General features: G+C 48.1%; 9 protein-coding genes and 1 non-coding gene across 10 annotated transcripts; 7 read left to right on the forward strand and 3 right to left on the reverse strand.

The window, feature by feature from the left end:
- Positions 1 to 243: 243 nt before the first annotated feature.
- Positions 244 to 891, reverse strand: Pdw03_5123 (Bromodomain transcription factor; the record flags this gene model as incomplete). The annotated part of the gene is made up of 1 exon (XM_014683690.1): positions 244 to 891. The coding sequence occupies one exon, from the start codon at positions 889 to 891 to the stop codon at positions 244 to 246; it is 648 nt and encodes a 215-aa protein (XP_014539176.1).
- A 1,604-nt stretch (positions 892 to 2,495) lies between these two features.
- Pdw03_5124 (TAFII55 protein, conserved region) lies at positions 2,496 to 3,293 on the forward strand (the record flags this gene model as incomplete). The annotated part of the gene is made up of 1 exon (XM_014683688.2): positions 2,496 to 3,293. The coding sequence occupies one exon, from the start codon at positions 2,496 to 2,498 to the stop codon at positions 3,291 to 3,293; it is 798 nt and encodes a 265-aa protein (XP_014539174.2).
- A 122-nt stretch (positions 3,294 to 3,415) lies between these two features.
- Pdw03_5125 (Transcription initiation factor TFIID subunit 7, putative) lies at positions 3,416 to 4,837 on the forward strand (the record flags this gene model as incomplete). The annotated part of the gene is made up of 1 exon (XM_014683687.1): positions 3,416 to 4,837. One exon carries the CDS (start codon positions 3,416 to 3,418, stop codon positions 4,835 to 4,837), a length of 1,422 nt encoding a protein of 473 aa, XP_014539173.1.
- A 244-nt stretch (positions 4,838 to 5,081) lies between these two features.
- On the reverse strand, positions 5,082 to 5,687 carry Pdw03_5126 (uncharacterized protein; the record flags this gene model as incomplete). Its single annotated transcript, XM_014683686.1, has 1 exon — positions 5,082 to 5,687. The coding sequence occupies one exon, from the start codon at positions 5,685 to 5,687 to the stop codon at positions 5,082 to 5,084; it is 606 nt and encodes a 201-aa protein (XP_014539172.1).
- A 663-nt stretch (positions 5,688 to 6,350) lies between these two features.
- Positions 6,351 to 8,008, forward strand: Pdw03_5127 (NADPH-dependent methylglyoxal reductase (D-lactaldehyde dehydrogenase, putative); the record flags this gene model as incomplete). Its single annotated transcript, XM_066100958.1, has 7 exons — positions 6,351 to 6,617; positions 6,687 to 6,867; positions 6,928 to 7,100; positions 7,154 to 7,253; positions 7,307 to 7,599; positions 7,853 to 7,932; positions 8,005 to 8,008. The coding sequence occupies 7 exons, from the start codon at positions 6,351 to 6,353 to the stop codon at positions 8,006 to 8,008; spliced, it is 1,098 nt and encodes a 365-aa protein (XP_065957898.1).
- A 517-nt stretch (positions 8,009 to 8,525) lies between these two features.
- Pdw03_rRNA10 lies at positions 8,526 to 8,641 on the forward strand. The gene has a single exon (XR_010715606.1). It is a non-coding gene; the product is annotated as a 5S ribosomal RNA (ribosomal RNA).
- A 337-nt stretch (positions 8,642 to 8,978) lies between these two features.
- Positions 8,979 to 9,897, forward strand: Pdw03_5128 (Enoyl-CoA hydratase/isomerase family protein; the record flags this gene model as incomplete). The annotated part of the gene is made up of 2 exons (XM_014683683.1): positions 8,979 to 9,295; positions 9,396 to 9,897. 2 exons carry the CDS (start codon positions 8,979 to 8,981, stop codon positions 9,895 to 9,897), a joined length of 819 nt encoding a protein of 272 aa, XP_014539169.1.
- Positions 9,898 to 10,997: 1,100 nt separating this feature from the next.
- On the forward strand, positions 10,998 to 11,587 carry Pdw03_5129 (uncharacterized protein; the record flags this gene model as incomplete). The annotated part of the gene is made up of 2 exons (XM_014683682.1): positions 10,998 to 11,222; positions 11,279 to 11,587. The coding sequence occupies 2 exons, from the start codon at positions 10,998 to 11,000 to the stop codon at positions 11,585 to 11,587; spliced, it is 534 nt and encodes a 177-aa protein (XP_014539168.1).
- Positions 11,588 to 13,598: 2,011 nt separating this feature from the next.
- Pdw03_5130 (lipase) lies at positions 13,599 to 14,648 on the reverse strand (the record flags this gene model as incomplete). Its single annotated transcript, XM_014683680.2, has 3 exons — positions 13,599 to 14,369; positions 14,416 to 14,537; positions 14,591 to 14,648. The coding sequence occupies 3 exons, from the start codon at positions 14,646 to 14,648 to the stop codon at positions 13,599 to 13,601; spliced, it is 951 nt and encodes a 316-aa protein (XP_014539166.2).
- A 254-nt stretch (positions 14,649 to 14,902) lies between these two features.
- Pdw03_5131 (Prolyl 4-hydroxylase, alpha subunit) lies at positions 14,903 to 16,927 on the forward strand (the record flags this gene model as incomplete). The annotated part of the gene is made up of 2 exons (XM_014683679.1): positions 14,903 to 15,066; positions 15,127 to 16,927. The coding sequence occupies 2 exons, from the start codon at positions 14,903 to 14,905 to the stop codon at positions 16,925 to 16,927; spliced, it is 1,965 nt and encodes a 654-aa protein (XP_014539165.1).
- Positions 16,928 to 25,346: the final 8,419 nt, after the last annotated feature.

Below are 25,346 nucleotides of genomic sequence, written 5' to 3' on the forward strand. Positions count from 1 at the left end.
TGTCTGCGTCAGAGACTGGAGGGGGAGCGATTATCATGCCTCAAATCAAGTCGGAACAATCTCGGTGACCACTGGGGAGGATAGGCTTTGATTGTCCCAGTGGATGGTGGTGGGGCTCTTTGCGCTTCAAATAGGGAAGTAGGGATGAGATATCGCATCAGGTCTGGGCACATTCGTGAAGTAAAGATTCAAGAGTTGCGACTCTCTCAAAGTCAAGCAATTCATGAGGCCGTGTGGAGTCTTTCACGCCCCCATCGCTTCATCATCGGAGAGATGACTCGGGGCGCTGCTGACACCTGAACTGTCGCTTTCTATCGCCTCCAAAGCCCGGGCACGAACCTGTGCACCCCAGTCTTGAATGCTGGGGGCACCACCCTCAATGATGACGGGGTGTTCCTCTGCGGGTTTTCCCAGGACAGTCCCAGCGTAGCGGGACTCCTCGCCAGTCTTACTATGTTTCTTCTTCAATGCGGTCAAGTAATCCTCCTTTTCAACGGCGTCAGGGTCCACCATGTCGCCCTCGCTGGGCACAAAGCCAGCGACACGTCGGATTTCACGGTGGGCAGGGCCAGTGATCCAGCCCAGGAAGGCATCAAGCCCACGCATATCTTCTTCTCCTTGCCATTCCTCTTCCCATTGGCGCAATTGTGGTCGTATGGCTCCTGCATCCTGCAAGGCTTGATAGATGTCTTCGAGGTCCGGAACTGGATCGTATGGGTGTGCATTTGCGGCATGCTCAGCGGCAGATGAGGCGAGAATGATCAGATACCGCCCAGTCAGGTCCTGGATAGACTCTAAGACTGAGGGGCGTGTTGAGTGAAAGCCTTGAGCACGGAGGATTTGGATAATCGGAGGGCGGAGGAGAGCATTGTGAAGGTTTGGACCTGACATTATGGACAGGTAATAGCAGGACGGGCAGCAGAGAATTTTCGGGATGAAATAAATTTAAGAGTGATTAACATATCCTCGGCAAAGAGGTGTAAAGCAAGATTGTTAGGGAAACGTGAAAAAAGGAAAAAAAAGAGGTATTGAAGAGACGGAGCTGTGGGTGTTTGGGCGGGTCCAAGGCGGAGACGCTCTTACAGATTGCGGTCCTGTGCCTCCCAGACTTGACTTGCCAGGTTCTGCATATCGCCATGACTTATAACGAAGTCAGTATCGGTTGGCCCTTTAGGCCTCATGTGAATGTCTTCAAATGAGAGTTGCATACTGCCTTGAATCTTTTCACAATTGGGCGCCGGGTTTCTCGTGATCTCAATTTTCTGAACCGTTATTGGAGTGCGGGCGCCCATCTTCCAATGTTCAATGGATATCCTTCCGCGCTTGTATATCCTGACTGCAAGCACAATGTTGACATTTCCAGAAGATTGGGTTAACCAGAACTTCATATCTTTGTATAGCTTCCCCGGGGGCTCTGTCCATGCGACTTCAACTGCGATGCTCGGCCATTTCCCATCGAGCCCCGAATGGGTCGGGGTCCAGGAGCAATCCCCACGTTTCTTCTTCCCTGAACTACCTCTCCATACCTTCGTGGATGCACCGCAAAGTGGATAATTCGGGTCAAATGGTCCTTTCCATCCATGGAACATTTCGGTGAAGGCAATAACCCCGGCTGCGTGAACTCCGGACTCCATGGTTTTGACCAGCACTTGGTTAACAGAAGGATCATAAAACTCCCATGACTTCCAGAGAAGACTTTCTTCGAAACGTTCAAAACAATTAAGGAAGGAACGCTCATCGATAACAAAAATTACATAAGGACTAGATGACATATACCCTTCACCTTGCTCCTCAGCCTGCTCAACAATCTGGAGACAATCCTGAACCCCCTTGAATTCATATTTTGGAGTAGAAGAGAGAATGTCTGTATAGGACATGATGGTGATAAACCAAGTGATAGCCTTAAGGTAGGGAAATTTAGGTGTGAGTGAGGTGCATGTATAAACTGAGTGACAAAAAGATGACAAAATGAGATCATCATTTAGCTCATATGTCCACTACCTAGGTACAAATTGTTGTGCCTATTATATAACCTCACTTCATCTCTTAATTCTCTTGGATAGCTCTCATATTGGCGTCATGCGTTTGAAAGGTCAAGTTCTTTTGGAGACCAGACCAGCAAAACAACTAGCGCCTACGCTCCTAGGGGTGAAAATCCAAGGTTCAAAGGCATTTCTTTATTCTACCATCTATGAAGCTGACAAGGAAAATAAAAAATCCATTGAAGAAAGACTTCTAAAAAAATCAACTGGAAAGATCACCAAAAAGGCGTCCCAAGCGCGGCCGACTATTCTTGTTCCATTAAATAGACGTACATAATTAGGCACCACGGAATAAATCCATTCTAACAAGAGATTAGCTATATGAATGATGAACTTATTTTGTCATTCTTGCCACTAAAGGAACAAACTCAAGCCTACAATTTCAATATATCTATAAGGGGTATACCATCTCTTACACTCAAGCTTCGTCTAACTTAGTTCATTACCGGCATCATGTCTTACGAAGATGTTCTTCCTTCTACGACCCCAAAATACGAGTTTAAGGGAATCCAGGATTGTCTCCAGATTCTAGAGCGGCCTGGGGAACAACATGAAGCGGGTATGGACTCATACATTATCTTTAACATTGATGAGCGTTCCTTCCTTGATTACATTCAGAATTCCGACGAAAGCCTACTGAGAAAATCTTGGAAGTTCTACGATCCTTCACTCAATCTTCTTGTCGTTAAAGCCATGGAGTCTACAACCCACGGAGCAGCACAGGGAGCCTTTGAAAAAATCTTTGAAGCTTGGACAGGGTTCGATGAAAACTATCCACTTCTTGCTACAAGAAACGCGACCTTCCGCGGTGCTTCGGGCAGAAACAAACGCCCAGATTCTGCCTGGCAACCATTACATGCTGCATCGGGGAGATCCTCACATTGGCCTACTATAGTGTTGGAGGTAGCGTGTTCCGAGAGTCGGAGAAAGATAGAACGAGACATAAAGTTCTGGTTAACTGAGTCTAACGACCAGGTGAACATTGCGCTGACAATGAGGATTTACAACCGCGGCAGAATATCTGTGGAGGAATGGAGGGGAAGAGGCCCAAATCGACCCCCAATCCCATGCCAACGAATTGATATCGTGCGGGATGCCGGCCTAAATGGCTCCAGGGTGCAAGGCAGCTTTCGCCTGTCCTACGAAGATATCCATCTTAGAGAGAGGCCGCAAAAGGCAACGGATTTCACCCTGACTGCCGGCAACATGGAATACATTGCAAAGGCAGTTTGGGAGTTTCAGTTTGCCTAAACCGAGATCTGGAGAAACTCTTTTCCGCATCCTTTCACCTCCACCTACACATCCTCCATCGTCTTTTTATCTCTTAGTCTTCTCACACTTGCTACCTCCCAGGTAGCCCTCATACTGTCGCCATGCCTTTAAAGATCAAATTCTCAAGGAGGCCGGACCCCCCTCCAGCTGAAGAACCAGCACCTGTACCTGCACCTGTGCCTGCGCCTGCGCCCCCAGTGGCCGAAACTCCTCAACCCCCGCGCAAAATCACACTTAAGATCGCACGAAAACCCCAACCCGGGCTGAGTGAAGAAAAATCTAAGAAAAAAAAATCGACCAAGAAGCGACCGGCCGAAAGTCTTGCGCTGCCCGAGCCTGAACCCGAACCCGAGACGAGCCAACAAGGACCTAAGCGAATAAAGCTCATCCCATCCAAGAAACCAGCCTTACAGTCCATCCGCATCAAAAACAAGGGAATTGTTCCCAACCGACCGGTGGGCGTTGGGTACGACTCTGAAGCCTCGGATACTGAAAATGATCCTGCTATCGAAGAACAATTTATCCTACGAATGCTCCCAGGAGAAGACTGCGATATTGTGAGGAAATCAATCAGCGATAGGACATTCAAGACTGGTGAGGTCGGGCTTAAAGCCCTCACACGTGAGGGTCGGCGCTCTATCTTGAATGTTCGGGGTCGCCAATATGCGGCAGCCTTAGTGGATTTACCTTGCATTATCGAGGGCATGAAAAGTTGGGACCGACGAGGGTGGTACAAGTCAGCAGATATCTGTCAAATGCTCTTGGTGCTGGGACGCGTTAACAGTGACCAAGAAGCGATGGAATACCCACTTCCCCCGGGCGTTGATTCCCCCGATGAAAAGACACTTCAATATGCACACGGTATTGCACCACCCCTCCGCTGGGTTCGCAAGCGGCGATTCCGCGACCGTGTCAGTACTCGCACAATCGAACAAGTTGAAAAGGCTGTTGAGGAACTCATGGCCCAGGATGAAACCTCGATTTTCCCTCCCAAGTTCGAGTTAGTGGACAGCACATCCCTGAATCGTGTCGAGGGCTTGGTGCAATCCGGAGAATACGAGGATGAATACGATGATGAGCAGGATGCATACGGTGAAGCGGAAGAAGAGATGATGGACGACTTCGAGGACGCCCTTGCTGCTGAGATGGAAGCCGCACTTGCTGCTGGCGATGATGAGGCACCGGGTCCTGGACCAGAGCAGGTGGATACTCCGTCTATGCAACCTTTCACACCCGCTGGAGGACCTACCGAACGTGGCGATACTTCTGGCGATGAAAGCAATATCTCCGACGAGGACGAAGATGAGCTGGATGACGATCAAATCGAGCAGCAGCAACAGCTTCAACAACAGCGCGAGGAAGTCGCAGAGCTGGAAGCCCTCATCCGAACTGAAACTGCACAGTGGGAGAAGGTGCAGAATCATATTTTGCGCAACAAGATGGGCCGACGTATCCAGGAACTGAAGAAGGATTTGCAACTGAAGAAGGTCTCCATGGGTATGCCAGCTGGGGACGATATCTGATCCCCTATGCTCTCCTTGTTCAATTTTTTAATGGTGGGATTTTTCGGCGTTTTCATTTCAATATTCATACCCAATTTGTCTGACCGAGGAGCGAGTCAGGTTTCCATGTTGACACAAGCAGCGCTTAGCTAGCTCGAAATACTTAATGAAAGTTATGTCCCAATACCCCAACCACATGTAAGACACTTTTTTAATGCTACTCCAAGATCAAATCCGAATACATTTTGAGACACACTTTTCTTGCCTATTTACCCACAACTGGATCACCAGTAACCTGTTTAACCGCTCTTTCCACATCGAACTTCTCATCCCGCTCCAACCTACCTCGTCTAGCAGCCTTACCTTCCCCCTCAGGCTCAGCTGGACTTCCCTTAACCCTCTCATCAAGAATCCGATCATGTTCAACCTTCTTCGCCCCCAGATTCGCCGTCAGGTCATCCGCTTCCCCGAAACCAGGGTGACCAGGCCCACCCGCACTCCCAACAGGACCAGCATGAGCACCAGCCTGTGCGCGCTGAGCCTCCCTCCCCTTACGCTGAACAGTATCCGCAATATACCCCTCCGCAGGCTGCTGCTCCACGCCGTATTCTAGATCGACGTCGGGTGCATTGTGCAGCTCTTGTTCATGTTTCCGGTGCTGCGCACTCAGACGAGTTCGTTCTTCATCGCTCGAGGGTTTTGACTCGGCTGTGCGTTTAATTGCTCCGATTGTATCACCGTGGTGTCGACTCGGTTCGGTGGTTACTCGTTGCTCTTGTGGCATCTGTGAGACGGGATTCGAGGATTGGGCGTAGGCGGCTTGCTTTGGAGGCTGGGGGGGTTGGTCTTGTGTCTGCGAGCGGGTCTGCATTGTTATAGATGTGGGTGAAATAAATTTACATTCCAGGGTTATAATGAGAATATGTTCAAGAGAACAAGAAGTGCATTTCAATGGCTGACGAAAGTGACAGCTGGGTACCCACATATGACGTCAGTGGCCTGGACCAATGGGAGTAGAGTGAGAGTCCAATGCCCATGTGAGTTTGGAAACCTGACTGCGTATGTTGTACAATTTGGACCTTGGAGGGTACCTTCAGTCTATGGGAAATCTTCTTGGTGCACTAACAAGAACTCCGCAATTCGTACTTTGTCAAGACCCATCAAGCCTAGCGAAATGTCCACTTTCCAAGTGAACGGCCAACACCTCTTTCCGCATGGCCTGCCATGATGACCCAGACTGCTGGGAGATCGAATGCCCTCATCGATAATATGCCATTCCGTCTATCCCCGCTCAAATGGCATAACCATCTGATTTTAGTTCAACCCGCAGTAATTCGAACTAATCAACCCCATCAATGGGGCCCGGGAGGATGTCACTCAACCCACCGAACGCCCTAACCCAGTTCAACGTCCAAGGGTGAATTAGGGTAACTCTATTCGACTCCACAGTCTGCCCACTCGCTTACAGCTTACTCGCGATGTTCTTCTCTCTACTTTTCACCTCGCACAGAAACAGAACACCCATATCTCCTCCATGGCTAAACAATCCTTCTATCTGCCTCGCGGCTCACAGATCCTCGTGACCGGAGCCAACGGCTTCATTGGAAGTAATGTCATCCACGGTCTGCTTGAACTAGGGTTCCGAGTGCGCGGGACTGTCCGGTCTCCGAAGCCATGGCTCGATGAGATGTTCCGAGACAGGTTCGGGCGGGACTCATATGAGTCTGTAATTCTTGCTAACTTTGAGGACGTGGAAACTCTATACAAGGTGATGGATGGTGTATCCGGGGTGGCACATGTGGTACGTGTTTGCTAGTCGAAACGAGACTACTAGGACGAGAATATGTGCTAACGAGATTGGGATGTATAGGCATCCGATGTTACCTTGAACTCAAATCCGGAAGAGGTCGTGCCGTGGGTAGTGAGAGCCACTCATAATGTGCTGGAGGCTGCTTCAAGACATTCGGATATCAAACGGGTTGTCTTGACCTCTTCTGCGGTCGCGGTGTTGTTTGCGGAGCCGAATAAAGAGGGCATTGTTGTTCGTGAGGGTGAGAGACAAGTTCCTAGAGAAAGCAAGGGAAGAATGTATTGGCTGACACTGGATCTAGATTCCTGGAATGACGAAGCTGTCGAGCAAGCCTATAACCCGGACACTCCAGAGCATATGAAGGGCATGTTCAGCTATGCTGCCTCCAAGACCGAGGGAGAGAAAGCTGCATGGAGATGGATGGAGAAGAACAAGCCGAACTTCCAATTCAATACCGTGTTGCCTTTTTTTACCGTGAGTTCTGGGATAACAGCCCATTCGAAAGGTATGACATTGACTCGGGATAGATCGGGAGAATCCTACACGAAAATATCCCTGGCTCGACATCGGGCTGGGTCTCGGGCCTGGCAAAGGGAGATAAACGAATCTTCGAGGTCTTTGTGCCGCGTAAGTGGACACTGCTGTTAGAATGGTTGATCGAGGCTGACATGCAAAAACAGAATATTTCTGTGATGTCATTGATATTGCACGTCTCCATGCAGCAGCCCTCCTCGACCCTAATACGATCTCTCGGCGACTCTTCGGGTATGCTGCTCCCGTGAACCTTACTGATATAATCTCAATTGTTCGGAAGCTCCTACCTAATAATTCTTTGATTCCTGACCCTCCCGTTGACGACGGACGTGATCGGAGTGAAGTTATCCCCGCCAAGGAAGCAGAAAGGCTCCTGCGGGAATTCTGTGGGCGGAAAGGGTGGACTTCGTTGGAGGATAGCATTGCACAGGGACTTGAGGTATCCCGAAAAAGGTTGTCTTCGTTGTAAGATTCTGTCTGTCTATCACCTGATAGACCTATCAAACTGGCAAGGACATGTCCATGAACACGCTATGACTACTTTTCGAGTTTCAGTTGAGCGTCTCATTCTATTTTCTCCGAGCCCTTTCGACGAACTGCCTTGTTAATTTGAACATCGTATGGGAAGATCAACATTGAAGTTACTATAGTAACTTCACGACTGCTCTTCCCGTGATACCATCTTCCCTCAGCTTCTCTATCAAAGTCGACATAGCCGAGTAACCAAAAGCTTTGATCGATGGCGCTATCTGGCCAAGAGCTGCCGCTTGCAGTAAGTTGGCCATTTGAGCTTCGGTGCCCACCGACGACTATATGTAAACGCTTACCATAGACCGGTGCAAAGTTAGTTTAACGAGAACTTCGTTTGGCCCCGGCGTTGCGATTGGTATGTCATTTCGAAGACAGACAGTTACCCTTTCTCCTGGATTTTTGCACCACGGCAGCTTGTTGTAGAGTGGATGTGTAAGTTGCCATTGACACGAGCAGGCTCAGATGACTTTTAGTGTTGAGGGTTGAATTCGACATTCCCCATGGTCAACTAACACTTTGCCGAAAGTGGTCAGGAAAATGGAAAGAGAACATCCCATATTCTAAGAGCGTCCAGTCATTACGTTTGATGGAAATATCAGACTAAATGTTCATGCAATTTGATTTTCACGATCCGGTTGATCCTCTGAGATGTTCTATAGTTCTGCCTTCAACCCCTCATCCTGGATTTTAAGGACCCACCACGCCCAACGCCATCCCCCGCAGTAACTAACTAGTAGTTAGCTAGGTTGCAAAGATTGACTTGTCTACACAGGCAGCATCACCTCACTCTTCTGCTGGCATAGTACATAGTACTGTCTGATTTAGATGGTACATACGACCACAGGGTGTGGAAAACAGGGCTTCCCGTCCGCTCAGCCGTACTTAAGCCACACGCCGGTGAGTTAGTAGTTGGGTGGGTGACCACCAGCGAATCCTCACTGTTGTATGTTATTTTTGTCTGTGAATTATATCCATGTCCTTTTTTTGTAAGTGTCGGCAAAGGGACATTGATCACAATGCGAGAGCCACGAACGGGCAAAGTCAATGCCATCTATTGCTTTTCCGTCCCCCCTCTGAGTTTTCCTCTCTTCTCTCCCGGAAAAATCTCATCGAACATGCATGTTTTTGTTCCTCAACTCACTTCAAATGGCATGTGTCATCACGTGATGGCATCAATGCGGCCGGCATGTGATGGCGCCGAGGTCTGATTAGTGTTCGTTTGGCCGATCACATCTATAAAGGGCATCCCGTTTTCTGAACCACGTTCTTGTTCCAAATAATCCTATCATGACAACTCTTTTCACTGTACCCATCAGCTCCACTAGAGGCTCGATCATATGCACAAACCCTAGCACGGCGAAAGAACATGAAACCATCTATGTGCTCACCTTTAGTTCACCCCCAGACAACCGACTGACACCCGTTTTCATTGATGCTCTGCTGCTCACCCTCGACATTATCGAGCATCGTTACCCCAAGGGTGTTGTAGTGACAACTAGTGGAATTGCCAAGTTCTACAGCAATGGGCTTGATCTCGATCTTGCCCAGAAAACAAAAGGCTTCCTTGAGAACTGGTTGTGGCGATTGTTCCGACGCCTTTTGACGTACGTTTTTGTTTCACGTCCTGATACGAGGATAGAGTCCAGTATACAAGATTTTCAAAATAACAATAGACGAACAAAGAAATACTGACATCCGTCCTAGATACCCCATGCCAACTGTGTGTCTACTTAACGGACACGCCTTTGCTGGCGGCTTCATGTTGGCCATGTACCATGACTACCGAATCATGAACCCAGACCGTGGTTTCCTCTGCGTCAATGAGCTGGAATTCGGCGTCCCGCTTCAGACGCCAATGATGGCTATCTTTCGCGAGAAGCTGACACCAGTCAGTTTCCGAAGTGTGGTTCTAGAAGCTCATCGCTTTGGTGGAAGCAATGCCCTTCAGGCTGGTATCGTCGATGCCGTCGGTGGAGCCGAGGAGACGCTTGCACTGATCCAGACCCGCAAGCTTCAGACTAAAGCCGCGACAGGTATCTACGGTACCATGAGAGAGGAGATGTACTCTCGGGTGTTGAGCGGACTGGATGATCATGCTGGGAACTTGCAGTGGCGCGAGAAAGTTGAAGATAAGAACCAAGCTGTTGAAGAAAGCGGGTTGGGCTCTGTGCAGGAGTTTGAGAAGAATGGGAAAGCAAAGCTTTAAAGTTTGTTGAATTTGGAGATACTTGGACCCTTTGTTGACATCAAACTGGAATGAGTACATATAGCTATCCTTGGTTCAATCAATTAGACTAACAACTCGCCCTATTATGTCAATTTCATACTCCTAAGAAGCTGGAAATAAGACCCGTAGCCCAATCAAAGAAGGCGATAACTATATTATTGTGTAGAGCTTGGAATTATTAAATCTGTAGGGCCAGCTAGAGCCATAGTACGTGCTATCATCTAAACCTACCACAGAAGAGTTATTGGACACAAGCCAGTGTCTATGTCTCTGGGTTGAAGAAAAATTTCACGCGTGTTGATCTATCCGTTTGCAGATAATCTAGCTTTGAGGTTGCTTTAGACGACGCTCGGAGCTTGTGATTGGTACTCCTATACATGACCAACATGACGCTACTATCAAAAGCATGTACTCAAGCTTCTCATGTAGTTTTCACTCGATACCAACTCATCATGTGCTTAGATTGATCTGTCCTTCTGTAATTCCAATTCTCAAAAACACGACAGCACAGATTGTTCTATCACAATCGCCTTATGAAACTTTGAGTTTTTGATCACTAGTGTCTTAAATCCTGTATCTTTTTTTAGTTCATTGATAAATTGGCTTGCCGGCGGTTATGCAATATCAATGAGAAACGAACTGATCCCAGTTTCCTCCTGACAATCTATTGAAGCCGACATTCGTAGGATGCTCTTCCTGTCAGTAGAGTTGCTAGTAGATCTGGCCATCGCTCCTTCCGTCTGGGGGGAATCTATTGGTATCATCATAATTGAAAATGCCATCGAAATCGGGAGCATCAACATGTCGTCAATAGCTTATGGCACCTCTGAGACTTCTGTCCATTTTTTCACATCTCTTTCCCTAAGAACTAAACAATGTTTGACTTTTTTATACCTTTCAAGTGCTGAGCTATTTTTCCAAGGATTTAGCCTTGGGATTCGAGATTTTCAGGCCTGCCAGAATTGATTTCCTTCATACTCTCACTCAGCCTGAGAATCACTCCACTTGACACCCTCTAAATCACCACCTTCACTAGTCTAAGCTCACAACATCAAGGCATCCCACCAACTCTTACAGTAATGGAGAAGCAACACCCTGTCCCACTCTCCTCTGAGGAGATTTTGGCCCTCAATCGCTCTGAGGGCCTTGCCGATTACGAGGGCTGGAGACAAGCCGTAGCACAGTTCAACCAGCAGGGTGGTAAGCACACAGCTACCACCACCAGGGCCACAACTAGCCCTGGGATCCCCCTCGGTGAGAGCGTCTTGACCTCAAAGACTGCCACTCCACCTGGTGCCCCAACCGTAGGATACATTTCCGGTTCATCTCTCTGTGGCCTTTACTGACTCGAGTATCTTAGATTAATCTGAGCCAGCCCCCCGTTAACGCAGCTGGGGAAAACCACATACTCTCAACATGCAAGTCTGATGACCCCAGCGCAAAGGAAAGGCTCAGGGAGAACACCAAGCGCCTTGTAGACTCCGGTGTTGCTAAGAAGCTGAGCATCGACCGCACCGTTGGTTCCTCTATCTTCGAGAGAACCGAGATCCCAGATTTTTTTGATGCCGATACCAATACCGAGGCCAAGCAAAAGCGTGCGCAGGCCGCCCATGCGCTCTACTTGGACGCAATTGCAGCAGTCGACAAAATCATTGAAAAGCGTTCTTAAAAGGCCTGGACGCACAAGCCTTCTGTTTTTACTCTTCGCATTTATTCTCCCGGTGAGGATGGTGAGATCGTCTCGGCTGGGAACTCTGCGTACGATGTCTTTCTTACCTTTTGTGAAGTCGGTGAAGATCGTCATCCCATTTGATATTCTTCAGACTCCTGACAACGATTTTTAATCCGAATCACTGCTGATAAATTTGTAGAGTTGCTGGGGTATATCGATCTGATGTGGGTAAATTTTCTCATTCCTGTAGACACTTTATAAAGATCGACAGTATTCTCGGTGATTGCAGCGCGTCTTCAATTTAAACTTTTATAGTTTCCGTGTGGGGCAACGGGATGTATTCGTGCATTGCGGAGTCTCGATTGGGTTTGGTGTGGACTTGAATCTACGAGTCAGTTCTACAAGGCCCACTGAATTCATTCTACAACAAGTCATCTCTATACATAAAAGGTTAAAGTTTTACGTTTCATACCTACTGCACTATCTCGCTACATTGTCGCATAATTCACATTCCCCGCACATGAACGTTTCTTTTTTATCTCAACTACGAACATCCATACCTCTTCAACAGCACTGCCCTATATATTTAGCAATGGTTTCAAATCCTTACAGGGCTATCCAAGCGAAGCAAGCCCCAAGTACATTCACAGTGTACCAAGCCTATTCCCCCGACATAGCCGAACCAGCACTCAAAGCCCAAGCATTCGTCCCACCATTCTCGCGAGAAAGAATGACATGGATCAAGCCCTCTTTCCTATGGCTGGCATACCGATCAGGCTGGGCAACAAAGTCCCAACAAGAACCCATCCTGGCGATAGAAATCACTCGTGAGGGATTCGAATGGGCATTGCGCCACTCCTGTTTGAGTCGATATAGGCCGGATGTGGAGGCAAGCCAGGAGGAGTGGCAGAAGAAACTGCGTACCAGACCAGTGCGCATTCTATGGGATCCCGAGCGGGATCTATTAATGCGGTCTTTGAGTTATCGAAGTATTCAGATTGGGTTGCGTGGGGGAGGCCGTTGGGAAAGACGTTGATAAGTGGATTGTTTCGGTTGTTGATGTGACTGCTACTATGAAGCAGATTGATGGATATCTTAAGACCGGACATGTTTAAGCTGCTAGGGCTTGTCTGCCTGAGGAAACTCCGTTTGTTTTGCCTGAAGATTCGCTGGGGTATCTTGGGATGAAACAAGTCATGAGAATTCTATCGTTCGTCTGTCTGGCGACCGACTGAAGCCCAGGGGCCTTTCTTGTATTTGCAACCGAAGATGCGTCTTATATCGTATCCACAGATGGAGGAAGTTGTATTTGTCCTAGATCATCAAGTTTCTGAATATTTGCTCAAGGCTCTTGATGGCTAGGGACTCTCAAGACGGCTGCCTTGACTGGATCTCAAATTCTGCTCAACACTTAGCGGTCTGGTTCAGGAGGTGCCCATATCAAATACCCCACACCACAGCCTATGCCTGCTTCGAATTTGTCCTCTTATGCTTTCTACGGCTTAAACGCATCGGCGATCTTGCCCCTCCACTTCTCTGCTTCTTCCTACATGTCATGCGCAGATCCAGTGGTGTTCATCGTAGGTAGTTTCAAACTCCTTGGTTACCACTCTTTGTCTAGTGAAACATAAAATAGGAAGAGGAGGGGGGCCTTGAAGTGAATTATCATAGCCCGTACCTACTAGATGCTCAATGCAGATTTTATTGCACACTTTGACGTCTATATTTAAAAAGACTTTGCAACAGGACGTGAAAAGCAAGTCTCAGTTCACAGCCCCTAGTAGGCAGTGGTTGGGGCACAGGAAAGATCTTTGAAGGAATAAACAAATGAGGTATCTATCTTTTTTCTCCTTTTCGATTTGTCAGTATAGTGTGCAAAACATAGCGCCAAATACCCAGGAAACCATGAGAAATCGTCAATTAGACATGGAAGTCCAGTTCTGTTCATAAATAGTAAAGTACATAACTTCATAAAACTCCATAATCCCATAATCATGACTTTACAAGCTTAAGTCTTTTTCACCTTGCCTGGACGGCCGAGTCTGGAGGGCCCGTCCAACTGATCTACCAACGGCCGATACGGCGACGCCAGCACATGTTCTGGCGCACGCCCTCGGCCGGGCTCCCCAGAGCTCGGTCGATGTAATTGCTCCTCGTGCAAGCGATCCAGCGGTTCTCCAACGACCTGATATTTGGCCCAGTTGATTGGGGGCATACGGACGATATTCTGCGGAACGGGAATATGGCCAAAATTCGACGTTTGTAAGCCATCTGGGTTCGTGCGTTTTGAGCCTTCTTCATTCTTCTCGTCGTCACCCGCATCGTCCTCGGAGAACTGGATCACAGTACCACGGTCCTTGGTCTTCAACCGACCTGCTGCCAACTCATGCGCGAACCCCTCAGGATCAGCAGCGGCGGCCTCTTTCATGCGATCTAAAGCCTGGATGTCGCGCAAGCTCTGCTGCTTCTGCATTTGCAGGATCGAGATGGCGGAACGGAGCGCGATGGCATCTGGATTCTCACTCTCGGAGATAGGGACAGGGGACGGTCGGGGTTTAAAGACAGGAGGGTTGGTTATAGGAGGCGGGACGTTTGAGTAGTTGTCATATGTCTGCGAAGGGAGGTGTGATGTTGGAGAGGGAGATGCAGCTGGCGGCACGATTGGTGGCTCGTTGGAGGCGACTGGCGCGAGGTGAGCAAACACGGGCGTCACCGGAGAATAAGGCGGACGAGGTGGAGTCCCCGGTTGATCTGGAATTGGGGGTTCAGTCCCTTGTCGCTGCATGATGAGATTCGACAAAGTTGAGGACCAAGCAAGTCTGGACTAAGTGGGGAGACAATCGAGGTCTTTCCGGCGATAAGGCGGGAAGGGAAATGCGGGCGATGACGACAGCGGTTCCTGGATTTGCCGCAGTCACAGGTGCAATGGCTTTGATCAAAACAAAGACTGTGGGTTATAAGGATCTTTTGCAATTTCAGATCTGAAAGATCAAGACTTACGTGCAGGAACTAGGCTGCTGTAAGATTGGGATGAGCGTATCGGCGATGCGCCACTCATCTACGAACAGAGACCAACCCTCCTGGATCCAGGTGTTTGAAATGCAAGATTAGTTGGGATAGAAACCACTTAAGCTAAATGTGTAATAACATCTGAATCAAAATAAGCTAAACTTCAGAAGTGAACCGTGATCTTGTATCTTCAGAGCAAGAATGCAGTTGACCGCCTCATCGTGCGCCCTCACCGCCCGGAAAAATCTATGAAACATCAGACCACTCGCTGATGAAGCTCTCAATCCTCTAAAAATCTCAAAAATGAAACGCAAGACAGATACGAGGGCCTCTCTTGATGGCAATGCTATGCCCCAGTCCAAGAAACGGGCTCTCTCCAGCGAGGAGGCTGCTGCCCGCTTTCGCGACGGCCTTTTCGACACCGCGGAGCAGCAGAAGTACACCAACGAGTACGCCAAGTCGTCTCCGTATGTGTGCACAGGAAAAAATCCAATTAAAAAAAACTTCTGACATTTCTGCATCTCTAGCTATCTCCACGGCGTCATTCACCCTCTGATTGAGCCCAACCTCCTCCGCGCCGTCCGAAATGAGATCGAAACCCAAGTGTCCTTCACCGAGAAGGAAACAGATATCTACAAGATCTTCCAGTCTGGTGATCTCGCCAATCTCGATGGACTGGATGACTCCTCCCTCTCAAAGCTGCCGTCACTATTGAAGCTGCGCGACGCAATGTACTCAGCACGGTTCCGCGAGTACTTGTCCTCCGTGACTGGCTCCGGCAAGCTGAGCGGGCAAAAGACCGACATGGCCATCAACGTCTACACCGAGGGCTGCCACCTCCTTTGCCACGACGATGTCATCGGCAGCCGCCGCGTCAGCTACATCCTCTACCTGACCGACCCTGATACACCCTGGCAAGCCGAGTGGGGCGGTGCCCTGCGCCTGTTCCCGACAACGACCCAGAAGGACGCCAAAGGCGAGGACGTCAAAATCCCCAGCCCGGACCACAGCCTCTCTATCCCTCCTGCCTTCAACCAATTGAGCTTCTTCACCGTCCAACCGGGCGAGAGCTTCCACGATGTCGAGGAAGTGTACCACCCACGTGAAGGCGAAGACAAGACTAAGAAGCGCGTGCGCATGGCGATCAGCGGCTGGTTCCACATCCCGCAAGAAGGCGAAGACGGCTACGAAGAGGGACTGGAAGAGAAGCTCGCCGAGCGCAGCAGTCTGGCTCAGTTGCAGGGCCGCGGCGATATTTACGACCTGCCGCAGCCGCAGCCAGTGTCCTGGGAGGAGCCCGAAGTCGAAGGCAAGGGCAAGGACAAGGTGGAAGAGCAGACCGAGGGCGAGTTCACAGAGAGCGACCTAGCCTTCCTACTTCAATACATTGCGCCTTCGTACCTGACACCCGATATCGCTGAGGAGATGTCAGATGCGTTCTCGGCCGAGTCTTCACTCAGCCTGGAGCGGTTCCTGAGTGATAAGTTTGGATCGCGCGTGAGCGCTTACATCGAGGAGCAGGAGAGACAACCTCTTCCTGCTTCTGCTGAAGAGATCCATGCACGGCGCGGGTGGACTGTTGCTCGTCCTCCGCACAAGCATCGTTATCTCTACCAGCATGCTTCCGGTGAGAAGGATACCGATAACCCGATTCAGGAGCTGTTGAATGTGCTGTTCCCGTCGCAGCCTTTCCGGAAGTGGCTTGGTCTTGTTACTGGTGTGGACCACCTCACGAGCTACAATTTGCTTGCGAGACGGTTCCGTCGCGGTGCGGACTATACTCTTGCTAGTGCGTACGAAGGCGAGGAGCCTCGACTCGAGTTCTCGCTCTGCCTTACCCCGAGCACGGGATGGGAGAAGCAGGAGGAGGAAGACGAGGATGAGGATGAGAATGAAGATGAAGCAGCCAACGGCTCGTCTACCAAAGAATCCAAGCCAAAGGAGAAGACAAGCGACGACGCTGTGGAAGGTCCTGCTCTAGGCGGTTATGAGATCTACATGGCTGGTGATGAGGATGAAGATGATGACGAGGAGGATGCCGAAAATGCTGACCAAGTCTTGGGCCGGAAGAAGACCAAGGCCGATCCGGCTGTCTACCGGTCTGCGGGTGCAGATGAGGACGACGGTATTCTGTTCAGCACCCAAGCAGGATGGAACCGGCTCAGTATTGTGCTACGAGATAGCGGCACTCTCAAGTTCGTCAAGTATGTCAGTGCTGCAGCTAAGGGTGATCGCTGGGATATCACTGGTGAGATTGGGGTTGAGTTTGAGGAGAATGATGAAGATGAAGAAGAAGGCGATGGAGATGAGGATGAGGGTGAAGAGTAAATCTTAATCACGATGGCAGCATGACTGCAGTGCAGAAATTTCCCCAAAAGAAACATTTGTAGATATAGATATGGCGCAAATACGACTTGAATTGACTTGATGATATAAAGAGATTGCATACCTTATGATTCCTGGCGAGACCTTGCCCCTTTCTCAACACTCACGCTGCTTTTCATCTATAAGATCTCAGACCATATAAATCTTCTGAACACAATGTCGGAAAAAGACTTGGAGAATAACCTAGGTGAAACACCTATGCTTCCAGTGGCCAAAAATGCGTTCATCTCTGTCGTCAAGGTCCTGCTTAGCGGGTCGATGTCTCTCATAGAAAACGACAACACAGTTAGTTACCTTGGCTCTCCAGAATAGTAGGTTAGGGAAAATACTTCCTGATAGTTGCTCTCCTTGAATCCAAAAACGGTGTTATGACCTGTCTCCGCAAGTTCTTGCCGCCGGTTTGTAATAGCAGAGGAAGCTCATGCATTTTCACTTAGTCGAAGAATAATGGCCGGATGCTCAACCCCTCATCTAGTTCTAGCCCCATTGCGTCGCTTGTTGACAGAGGAGTCGCTGCCCGATCTAATGAAGGGAACATGGAGGTGTACAGTACCGCCTTCGAAGTGATGACCATCATATCATTATCATGATTTCTACGTTAAATTTCTCGTTCCTTGGCAAGGCTAGCCATCAAATACCGTAAGTAGTAAAGCTAGGTACGGAGTGATTAGATGGATTCCTCAGATGTGATCGCAACAACTTGATGTCCTCGGACATTATTTTGGAAACAGATCATAGTGCGAAGACTGTTCAATACTGACATTACATGACCACTTAGGCTAGATCGAGGATGATCATGATTTACAACATACAGTCATCGAACCCACTCTAATTTAATTCAAACTTGGAGGCTATTTTGAAGTGGGCAAGCTAGTATAGAGCTGGGACCAGGACGGGATGTCATTACAACGCTATCTTTGTGAAAGCACCCCAGCATTTTTCTTGAAATTGTGGATCGGACATTGAGCAACACGGTGACTATAATGAATTAATTTCCTGGTCACCGGATGGAAATTTAGTTGCGATGAGGTCAGGAACACGAACTGATGACACGGTTCGAATCCTGGACACCGCACTGGAGATCTCATATCTATCTTTGGATTACATCCCTCATGTGGATTGACACTTGCCTAGTCACCAGATGGAAGATTTACTGCGTCAGATGGGAGAGCAAGTTATAATTCGTGATCCCAGCAGCCAAAAGCCCAGATTAATGTTCCAATAAAAAATTCGCCGGACATGTGAGGGGAAAGAATCGCCTGGTCACAAAATAAAACTTGGCTTGCATCCACAGTATTTCATGATTGTTAAATCTAGAAGCCCGGAACTAGCACATTGATGATCCCCGATACCCGGGATACTACGTCGATTGCCTAGTCCCACAAAAGCTACCAGCTCGCATCCGGGTCATACAGTGGACAAGTGCAGATCTGTGACCCAGTCACTAGAGAGTACAGATCAAGTTTCGAGGGCCATGTCGAACGAGTCAATTGCTTGTGCTGGTTGCAGAGTGGAAGACCAGCATCAGGGTCATATGATTAAAGAGTCAGAATCTTGGATCTGGAGACCGGACAAGGTACAGCAGTCCTTGGTGAGAGTCATGTTGAAGTCATATCTATTTCTGGTCTTTGGATGGAAGTTGGCTCGTGTTGTAGGCCAATAGACTTGTAAAAAGCCCTTTCAAGGTCAGGTACTATGCTACCACGGTCTGGGACTCTGCCACTGGAGAATGAATCTCATCGATGGATTTTGAGTTGCCCAACATGCAACCTTCTAATACTCTGCTCATGGAGAACATTCTGATTTTCTCAAATTTGGTAAAACAAAAAAGACCCCAAATCGGCTGCATCCTATTGCGGACACATTCGATTTGAAAAGTGATATTCTCGTTTGGATCTCCTCTGCCAATCTAACCCCTGCCATGGAAGAAGCAGACGTGATATGGCATGAGTAATGACCTGACCAGGATTACATGTCGAGGAGAAAACCTCAGATAGCTGCCCTCGGACTATCACCCGGTCGTTCGACCTTTGCTTCATACATGCAGTACAGGGGCAGGAGTTCATTTGGGAATAGGTTGCTCATCGGGCCATGCTATGACATTGATGCTCTCTCATCCCATTGAAATCCCAAGCTGCGATTCTAGTGGCATTGTTGTATGAGACGAGCTGGCCAGTGTCGTAAAAACTATTTATTTTTATCTTATCACGCCATTCTCAATTCCCCCAAGGGTGACAAGACTGGGCTTGTAGGTTGTATTGCCCTTGCTGATAGGCTGTTAGGCCATAAATTTTCCACAAAAGTATCTGGGCATATCCAACAAATTTGTTGAGTTCAATCCAATCTACGTACGATGAATCTCAAACACCAGATCTCCGCATCAGCACCTAGCAGCAGGGCCAAATCTCAACCAGTTTTACAAGAACCCACTGACATCATGCAATATAACCCCGTAACAAGACACGCGGGACGATCCCATGAGCCGGCGCGAACTGAAACAAGCACATGGCGGGATACGTGTTAGACGAAACGATCTGAGACAAGAGATAAATGGGTATTAATTAGGGACGATTAACGATCGTTTCGATACATGAAAAAACAAACAACACAATAATTACAGCCAATCTTGGAAGTGGAGGGGGCGGGGAGGGGGGGGGGGGGGGAATATTGAAAAAAAATTGGATGTAAACATAAAATCCAAAATCGTGACCACAAGGGTAGGTACACAAGTGGAGTCGAGTCTCTCAGCCATCTCCAACATTGTGTGGTATTGTGTCGTAGTGCACATGTTCGATGCATGTACGGAGCATGCACTCCGTACCTAGAGGAAAGAGCTACACATGGCGCAGAACAGATCCACATATCCGCATTTCCAGTAAGGAGTGCACCAGGGAAGCAGCTACGATTCCCCATGGAATTCTCGAGATGCAAGACAAGACCTGTTGGGGACGGTATGGCAACTCTTCTCCACCAGAACAATTCAACGCCTCTTCCTACAGGGCCTTTTGACATCCGACACGCGATAGCAGCTAAACAGAGAATGAGAACAGGATGGATCCGCGGTGGAGTTTTGGCAGGCAAGGGGTGTGCCACGATGATTTCAAGGAAGGGAGATCGTGGAATGATCTGCCAATCATACCTGGTCATCGGGGAAGATGCGAGGTACATTTGGTGGGATCATGCAGACATGGTCCGAAGGATGTCCGAAGCCTAAGCCTTCTGATATGATATTAAGTACCGTGGATTGTGGGGGGTTCTTGACTGGGGTATTCTGATGTGGTGGTTAGTTGAGGCAGCGGGAACCTCGCCTTCGACCGACGGTTAGGCCGAGGGGGGGGTTTTTTTTTTAAAAAACTTCAGTCAAATTTTTATTCGCCAGGCTTGCGGACAACCGTTGGGGCGTGCCGTTGATCTTTTCCTATATTAGTAGACAGAGTGAGCGGCCATGTTCCAGATTAGTGACCTCATCCGGAGGGGTTCACCAGAGTGGTCAGTTGCGGCGCCCGGATGGATATACCTAGTTACATATGTAGATCGTCGCGTCGATCCTGAGTCTGTCTCCATTTTCTCTTTAATTGAGGATGATTGGTCTACTGAACTTCCATTCGATCTCGGGATGGGCCGAGGTTGGGGAAAAGTGGTCCGAAGAGGGGCCAGCGATGGATCCGTCGACACCTGAGAGCCTGAGGCACCAGTATGGGACCACCGGTCTCAAGTAACAACAGGGTTGGATTTTTGTTCCTCCAATCCTGTAATACGGAGTAGGCTAAGAGCTGTTAGTACATTTTTGCGGCGTTCAAAGCCAATTAGCTAGATGCTCGGGACTATAGTGGTAACCTAGTAAATATTCTAATGACATGAATAACCCTCTATAACATATACAAGTTGTATATATGGTACCCATCTAGACATTCTACTTAGCACCCTGGGACCTCTACTTAAACGCGGAACAAGGAACAGGAGACCACACCAATGGACTACTCGGATTAAGCGCTCTATGCATAGTCAGCGTCATGACAATAGAGTAGGGAAATGATAATACCAGACAGAAGGTTATAGGCAATACTGTGTTTTATCTCCATCCCACCATCACTCCATCCAAAGGATCACCTCTGTCATCGTACCAAACGACTATTATCAACATCCGATCTGTCGATAGCAGAGGATACCCACCACTCCGACATAGACGTATCGCAGTTCACCTTCGAACCCAACGGTCTCTACATTCTTCTGTCGGACTGAGGTGACAAAAGCTACACATTCCACTAGCGCCTCTATCTACACCAGAGTTCAACCTCAGGCTCGATCTACCATCTGCTCAATGGCATTGACACTACCATCTGGCGCTTCGAACACTTACCCGACCAGACAGTCATCTGTGATAAATCATTCCTTGGGGCCCTCAAACTAGGAGTGTTAGACCCAGCCATCCATGCAAATTTGCTCGAGCGTCTTTATCAAATCCCAATCATCGACTCAGTCCGATTCCGCGAGAGAATCACTTGCCGGGTATGGGTCAAGGAAGCTCTCTTTGCGCTCGATGATGAAGGCTATATCATTCTCACTCGCAGTGTGGATGAAAATGAAGTTAAGGCGAGGAACCTCGGGCTTCGGAAAAAGAGTTTGGGGAGGCGGGCGGTTGTGGGAAGTGGTGGGAGCCAGGCTTGAGATTCAAGATGTCATGTGAAACACTGAAGTGTATTTTGGAGATATCATGTGGAGGTCGGGGGTGGAGACACTTGATATGAACGGACGAGGTTGGGCGATGTTGGACGGAACCAAATTTGAACAAAATGGGAAGCCAGTCTGGTGCTATTTCGATCACAGGCGGGCAAGAAACAACACCATCTTAATTCCTGACGCCAGGGTTGTTGGAGTAGGATATCTACCATCAATAGTGTCCATATGGGTAGAAAACACATTTGCTACGGAAGTGGTTGGGGGGGGAGAAGGGGGGGGCGACACGCCGGCGGAAGCCACGGATTGACAAGAGGAGAGATTTCTGATTTCAGTGGATCATAGACGATACTTGGTAATTTAATTTGTGCTCACATTCTAGTTGAAAATCCTGGTTTGAACTTCCCAAACTTTTTCGCATGTAACCTCCAAGCTTTGGCTGTGAGCTCCCCAGCTTCGGGGAACGGGAGCCGGCACGAGATCGACGGCAGGGGAGTTTGGGTTGGCAGGTACGGAGTACTCCGTACCTCTAGATGTAAATAGGCAGGTAGTTGCCATGTACTCCGTACTTCGTAGGTTGTATACATGAGGAGAACCATGTAAAATGGGGTAGTAGTGCAGAACGCACAGAGGCACGGGATCGGATTCCGTGCTGGAGAGTGTTTCCGAAAACGAAAGGAGACTTTTTTGAAGCTAGGTCATATTCCAGAACATCATTTCCACGAAGGGGCTGTTGCCATGCGAGGGAATGGGGGCTAGAATTGGAATTGGAAGAGGCAAAAGCAAAGAAAAGGAAAGAAACCAAAAAAGGAGCTATATCCCTGGACAGTACGACCCGTGTATCAAGACAGACTATTGGGACAGGGGCAGCAAGGCGTGGTCCACGAGCTCGACCCTCCAAAGAGGCGTGGATTCAGGAATGGGCAAGGAGCCACGGTATTGCCATGATGGCTCCCGGATGGGAGAGCATGGGGGGGGATTGCCATGAGCTATTCGAAAGAGTGCATTCACATCACCACGTACTACTGACATACCGAACTCTAAGCTTCACGACCAGTGTTCCCATCCCTTGATCGAGATTAGGCAGGCTGGCGAGGGTGTCCAAAGTTGTAGAGATCAAACTGTACTCAGAATTACCGTTGACGGACCGATTTTTGGACCTTTTTTTTGCCGGGGGGGAGCAACTGTTTTGGTAGAGATCGAGCTTGGAGTCTCAGATAAGCAGTATCCTTTCGTCAAGTATGAAGAAGTGCTACCGTGTCAGAGGTTCGAGGAATGTGCTGTAGATCTGGTGGCGATCTTTGAGACAATTCTGCAAGGCGACAAAGGCGCCATGTGGCATGCTGGAAGTGGAAGATGGTCATTGACAGACATCCGTTTATTATATTGCATTTTGCATTTCTGCCCAAAGAATTTTGCTTAGCCTTTTGGATGTTGTGGATAGGGCAGACGTGTAGCCACAGTGTGGCGGTGTCAACAAGACCGTCGGTTGGGCCGATGCGGGTTTAATTTTGTTTTGGGGTTTAGCGTCTTTAGCGTCTTTAGCGTCTTTTAGCGTCGTTAGCGTTTTTAAGGCATTTTTTTTTTTTTTTTTTTTTCAGTATTCCAATTACAAACGGGCTTGATCTATTTCTGGACGAACACCCGATCAAACGGAAAGATCAAATCGACACATCAACCCAAAAGGTTCAGGCAACGCGAATGTAGTGGCTGAGGCTAACCCCTCGGGTAAATACTGTTGTTCCAAGGTCAATTTCCCTCGAAAAAGACAATGAGACTATGTTATGACTAAATCCTCCGCACGATGAAATAATACCCCTCTGATACCTACAACATACGTGTACATATAACATAGGTGACTCACGAAAGGTAGATTCAGATCGAAAAAAAACAACAAAAAAAAAAAACAAATAAGCATGGTCATATTTGCCAAGCCTCCAGGTCACACTGGACGGTTCGGAGCCGGGAGATTACCCTCAGTAGCCCCGTGAATATATAGGTGAGATTAGCCGCGCGACATAGTCCTCCGTACTACCCATGCCCTTTGACTCTGACAGGTCGACATGTGATGATTTAGGCGGCAGGGACGGGTGAATGCATGGCTTCGGTATGAAGCTCAAGCTCATGGAAGCGTGGGTGATCCGTGACACACTTTCCTGTGTGTGTCCGAGGTGTTACAGAAAAAAATGTAGGGGAGAAAGTGGATCATGTTTTAGCTAGAGGGTAACATATGCAGAAATCCTAAGATTATGGAGATTGGGGATTGTAAGGATGATAACCTTGGAAAAACGGAAATGTACAAAACATGTGGTGATCAAACGCACCCTCGGTGAGTAAAGAAGACCCTACCAAAAATGCCATGTGTGGGACTGAAGAGAAGACATGTCGATTCGCATGGAGGACAAGGATTAGACTGACAAGGATGAAGTTAGGTACTAGATACTTCCGGACTTTGTTCAATCTCCCGATTAAACAGAAGCGAAAGACAAGTATTTGCGACTCTTTGTCCCCCGAGACCGCCGATCAACCCTGCATCCTCATGCCATGTGTCCAACGTCAACAAGTTTCTTTTTTATGGGCTGTTTGATAGGGTCCGTACTCGTACATACAGTACCTAATCTCCCAAACGGGATTGTGCAGTTAGCCCCGGTCGCGAATGCAGCTTGACTGAATGGAAAGAGAAGGAGACTCAATAAATAGAGAAGAGACTGCAAGGGAGAGAGCCACGTGAAGGTGTATTGTAACAATAGTATTCTAGTTTTCTATATAAGAGAAATAAACAAAACAGAAAAATTGAAAAAAAAAGAAAAAAAAAAAAAAAGGAAATCCCCCCAAAAGATGACGTTAAGACTTGGATACAACGAAACGTGTTCTCCTTGCTTGTCCCAGGGATCTTTCTTCAGGAATGCCACTTGTGTAGTAGTTTATATATATATATTTACAGATATCTATATACGTATATTTGTGGATATTTCGCGATCTCAAAAAGTAGATAAATAATCGAGATTAGCGTAAAACAAAGAGCAGATCGTAAATGGTAGAATAATAGGAAGAAGTATAGCACAGTCCTTACTCTCCCCAGGGTCAGCCTCGTGGCACACACAGTTGCAGTAGGGCCTTGGCGGTAATACCAGTACATTCTTTGGATTTCTCTTTTCTTTTCGATTTTATATTTTAGAATTTTAATTCTTTTAATTCTGTTATTTATAATTGCGAATATTGCCCTAAGGAAGGGGGATGCCAAAAAAGAAGGTTAAAAAAAAAAGAGGAAAAGAGTTTCAGAGACTCGAGGGCTTCGAGTCTCCAATTTTCTATTCTTTAATCTCTCGACTCTCTCGCTCTACACTCCATCTACTCTTATATCTCTCTACATCATAATATTCTATACCCTAATACTTTTACAGTTCCGTGCCACGTTCCTTTCGGTAAGCTTGATCTGTGTTGCCTAGATGTCTTCACGTCTAACCTTCGATCTAGCCTTTTGATCTCCAAGTTGCGCGAACCTTTTACAACCCTCTGAACGAAACGGTTTCACGGGGAAACGTTTCTCGAATTGGATATTCACCCTCTTCACTTGGAATATGCGATAGTGTGGGAGAGAGAAAGAAAAAAACAGAATAGCGAGCCGATCATCGATTCTTCTGCACTGTTTCCCCTCCCCCCGCCTGATTCAGACTCTCCCACC

The sequence above is a fragment of the Penicillium digitatum genome, chromosome 6 (assembly GCF_016767815.1).
Source record: "Penicillium digitatum chromosome 6, complete sequence".
NCBI lineage: Eukaryota > Fungi > Ascomycota > Eurotiomycetes > Eurotiales > Aspergillaceae > Penicillium > Penicillium digitatum.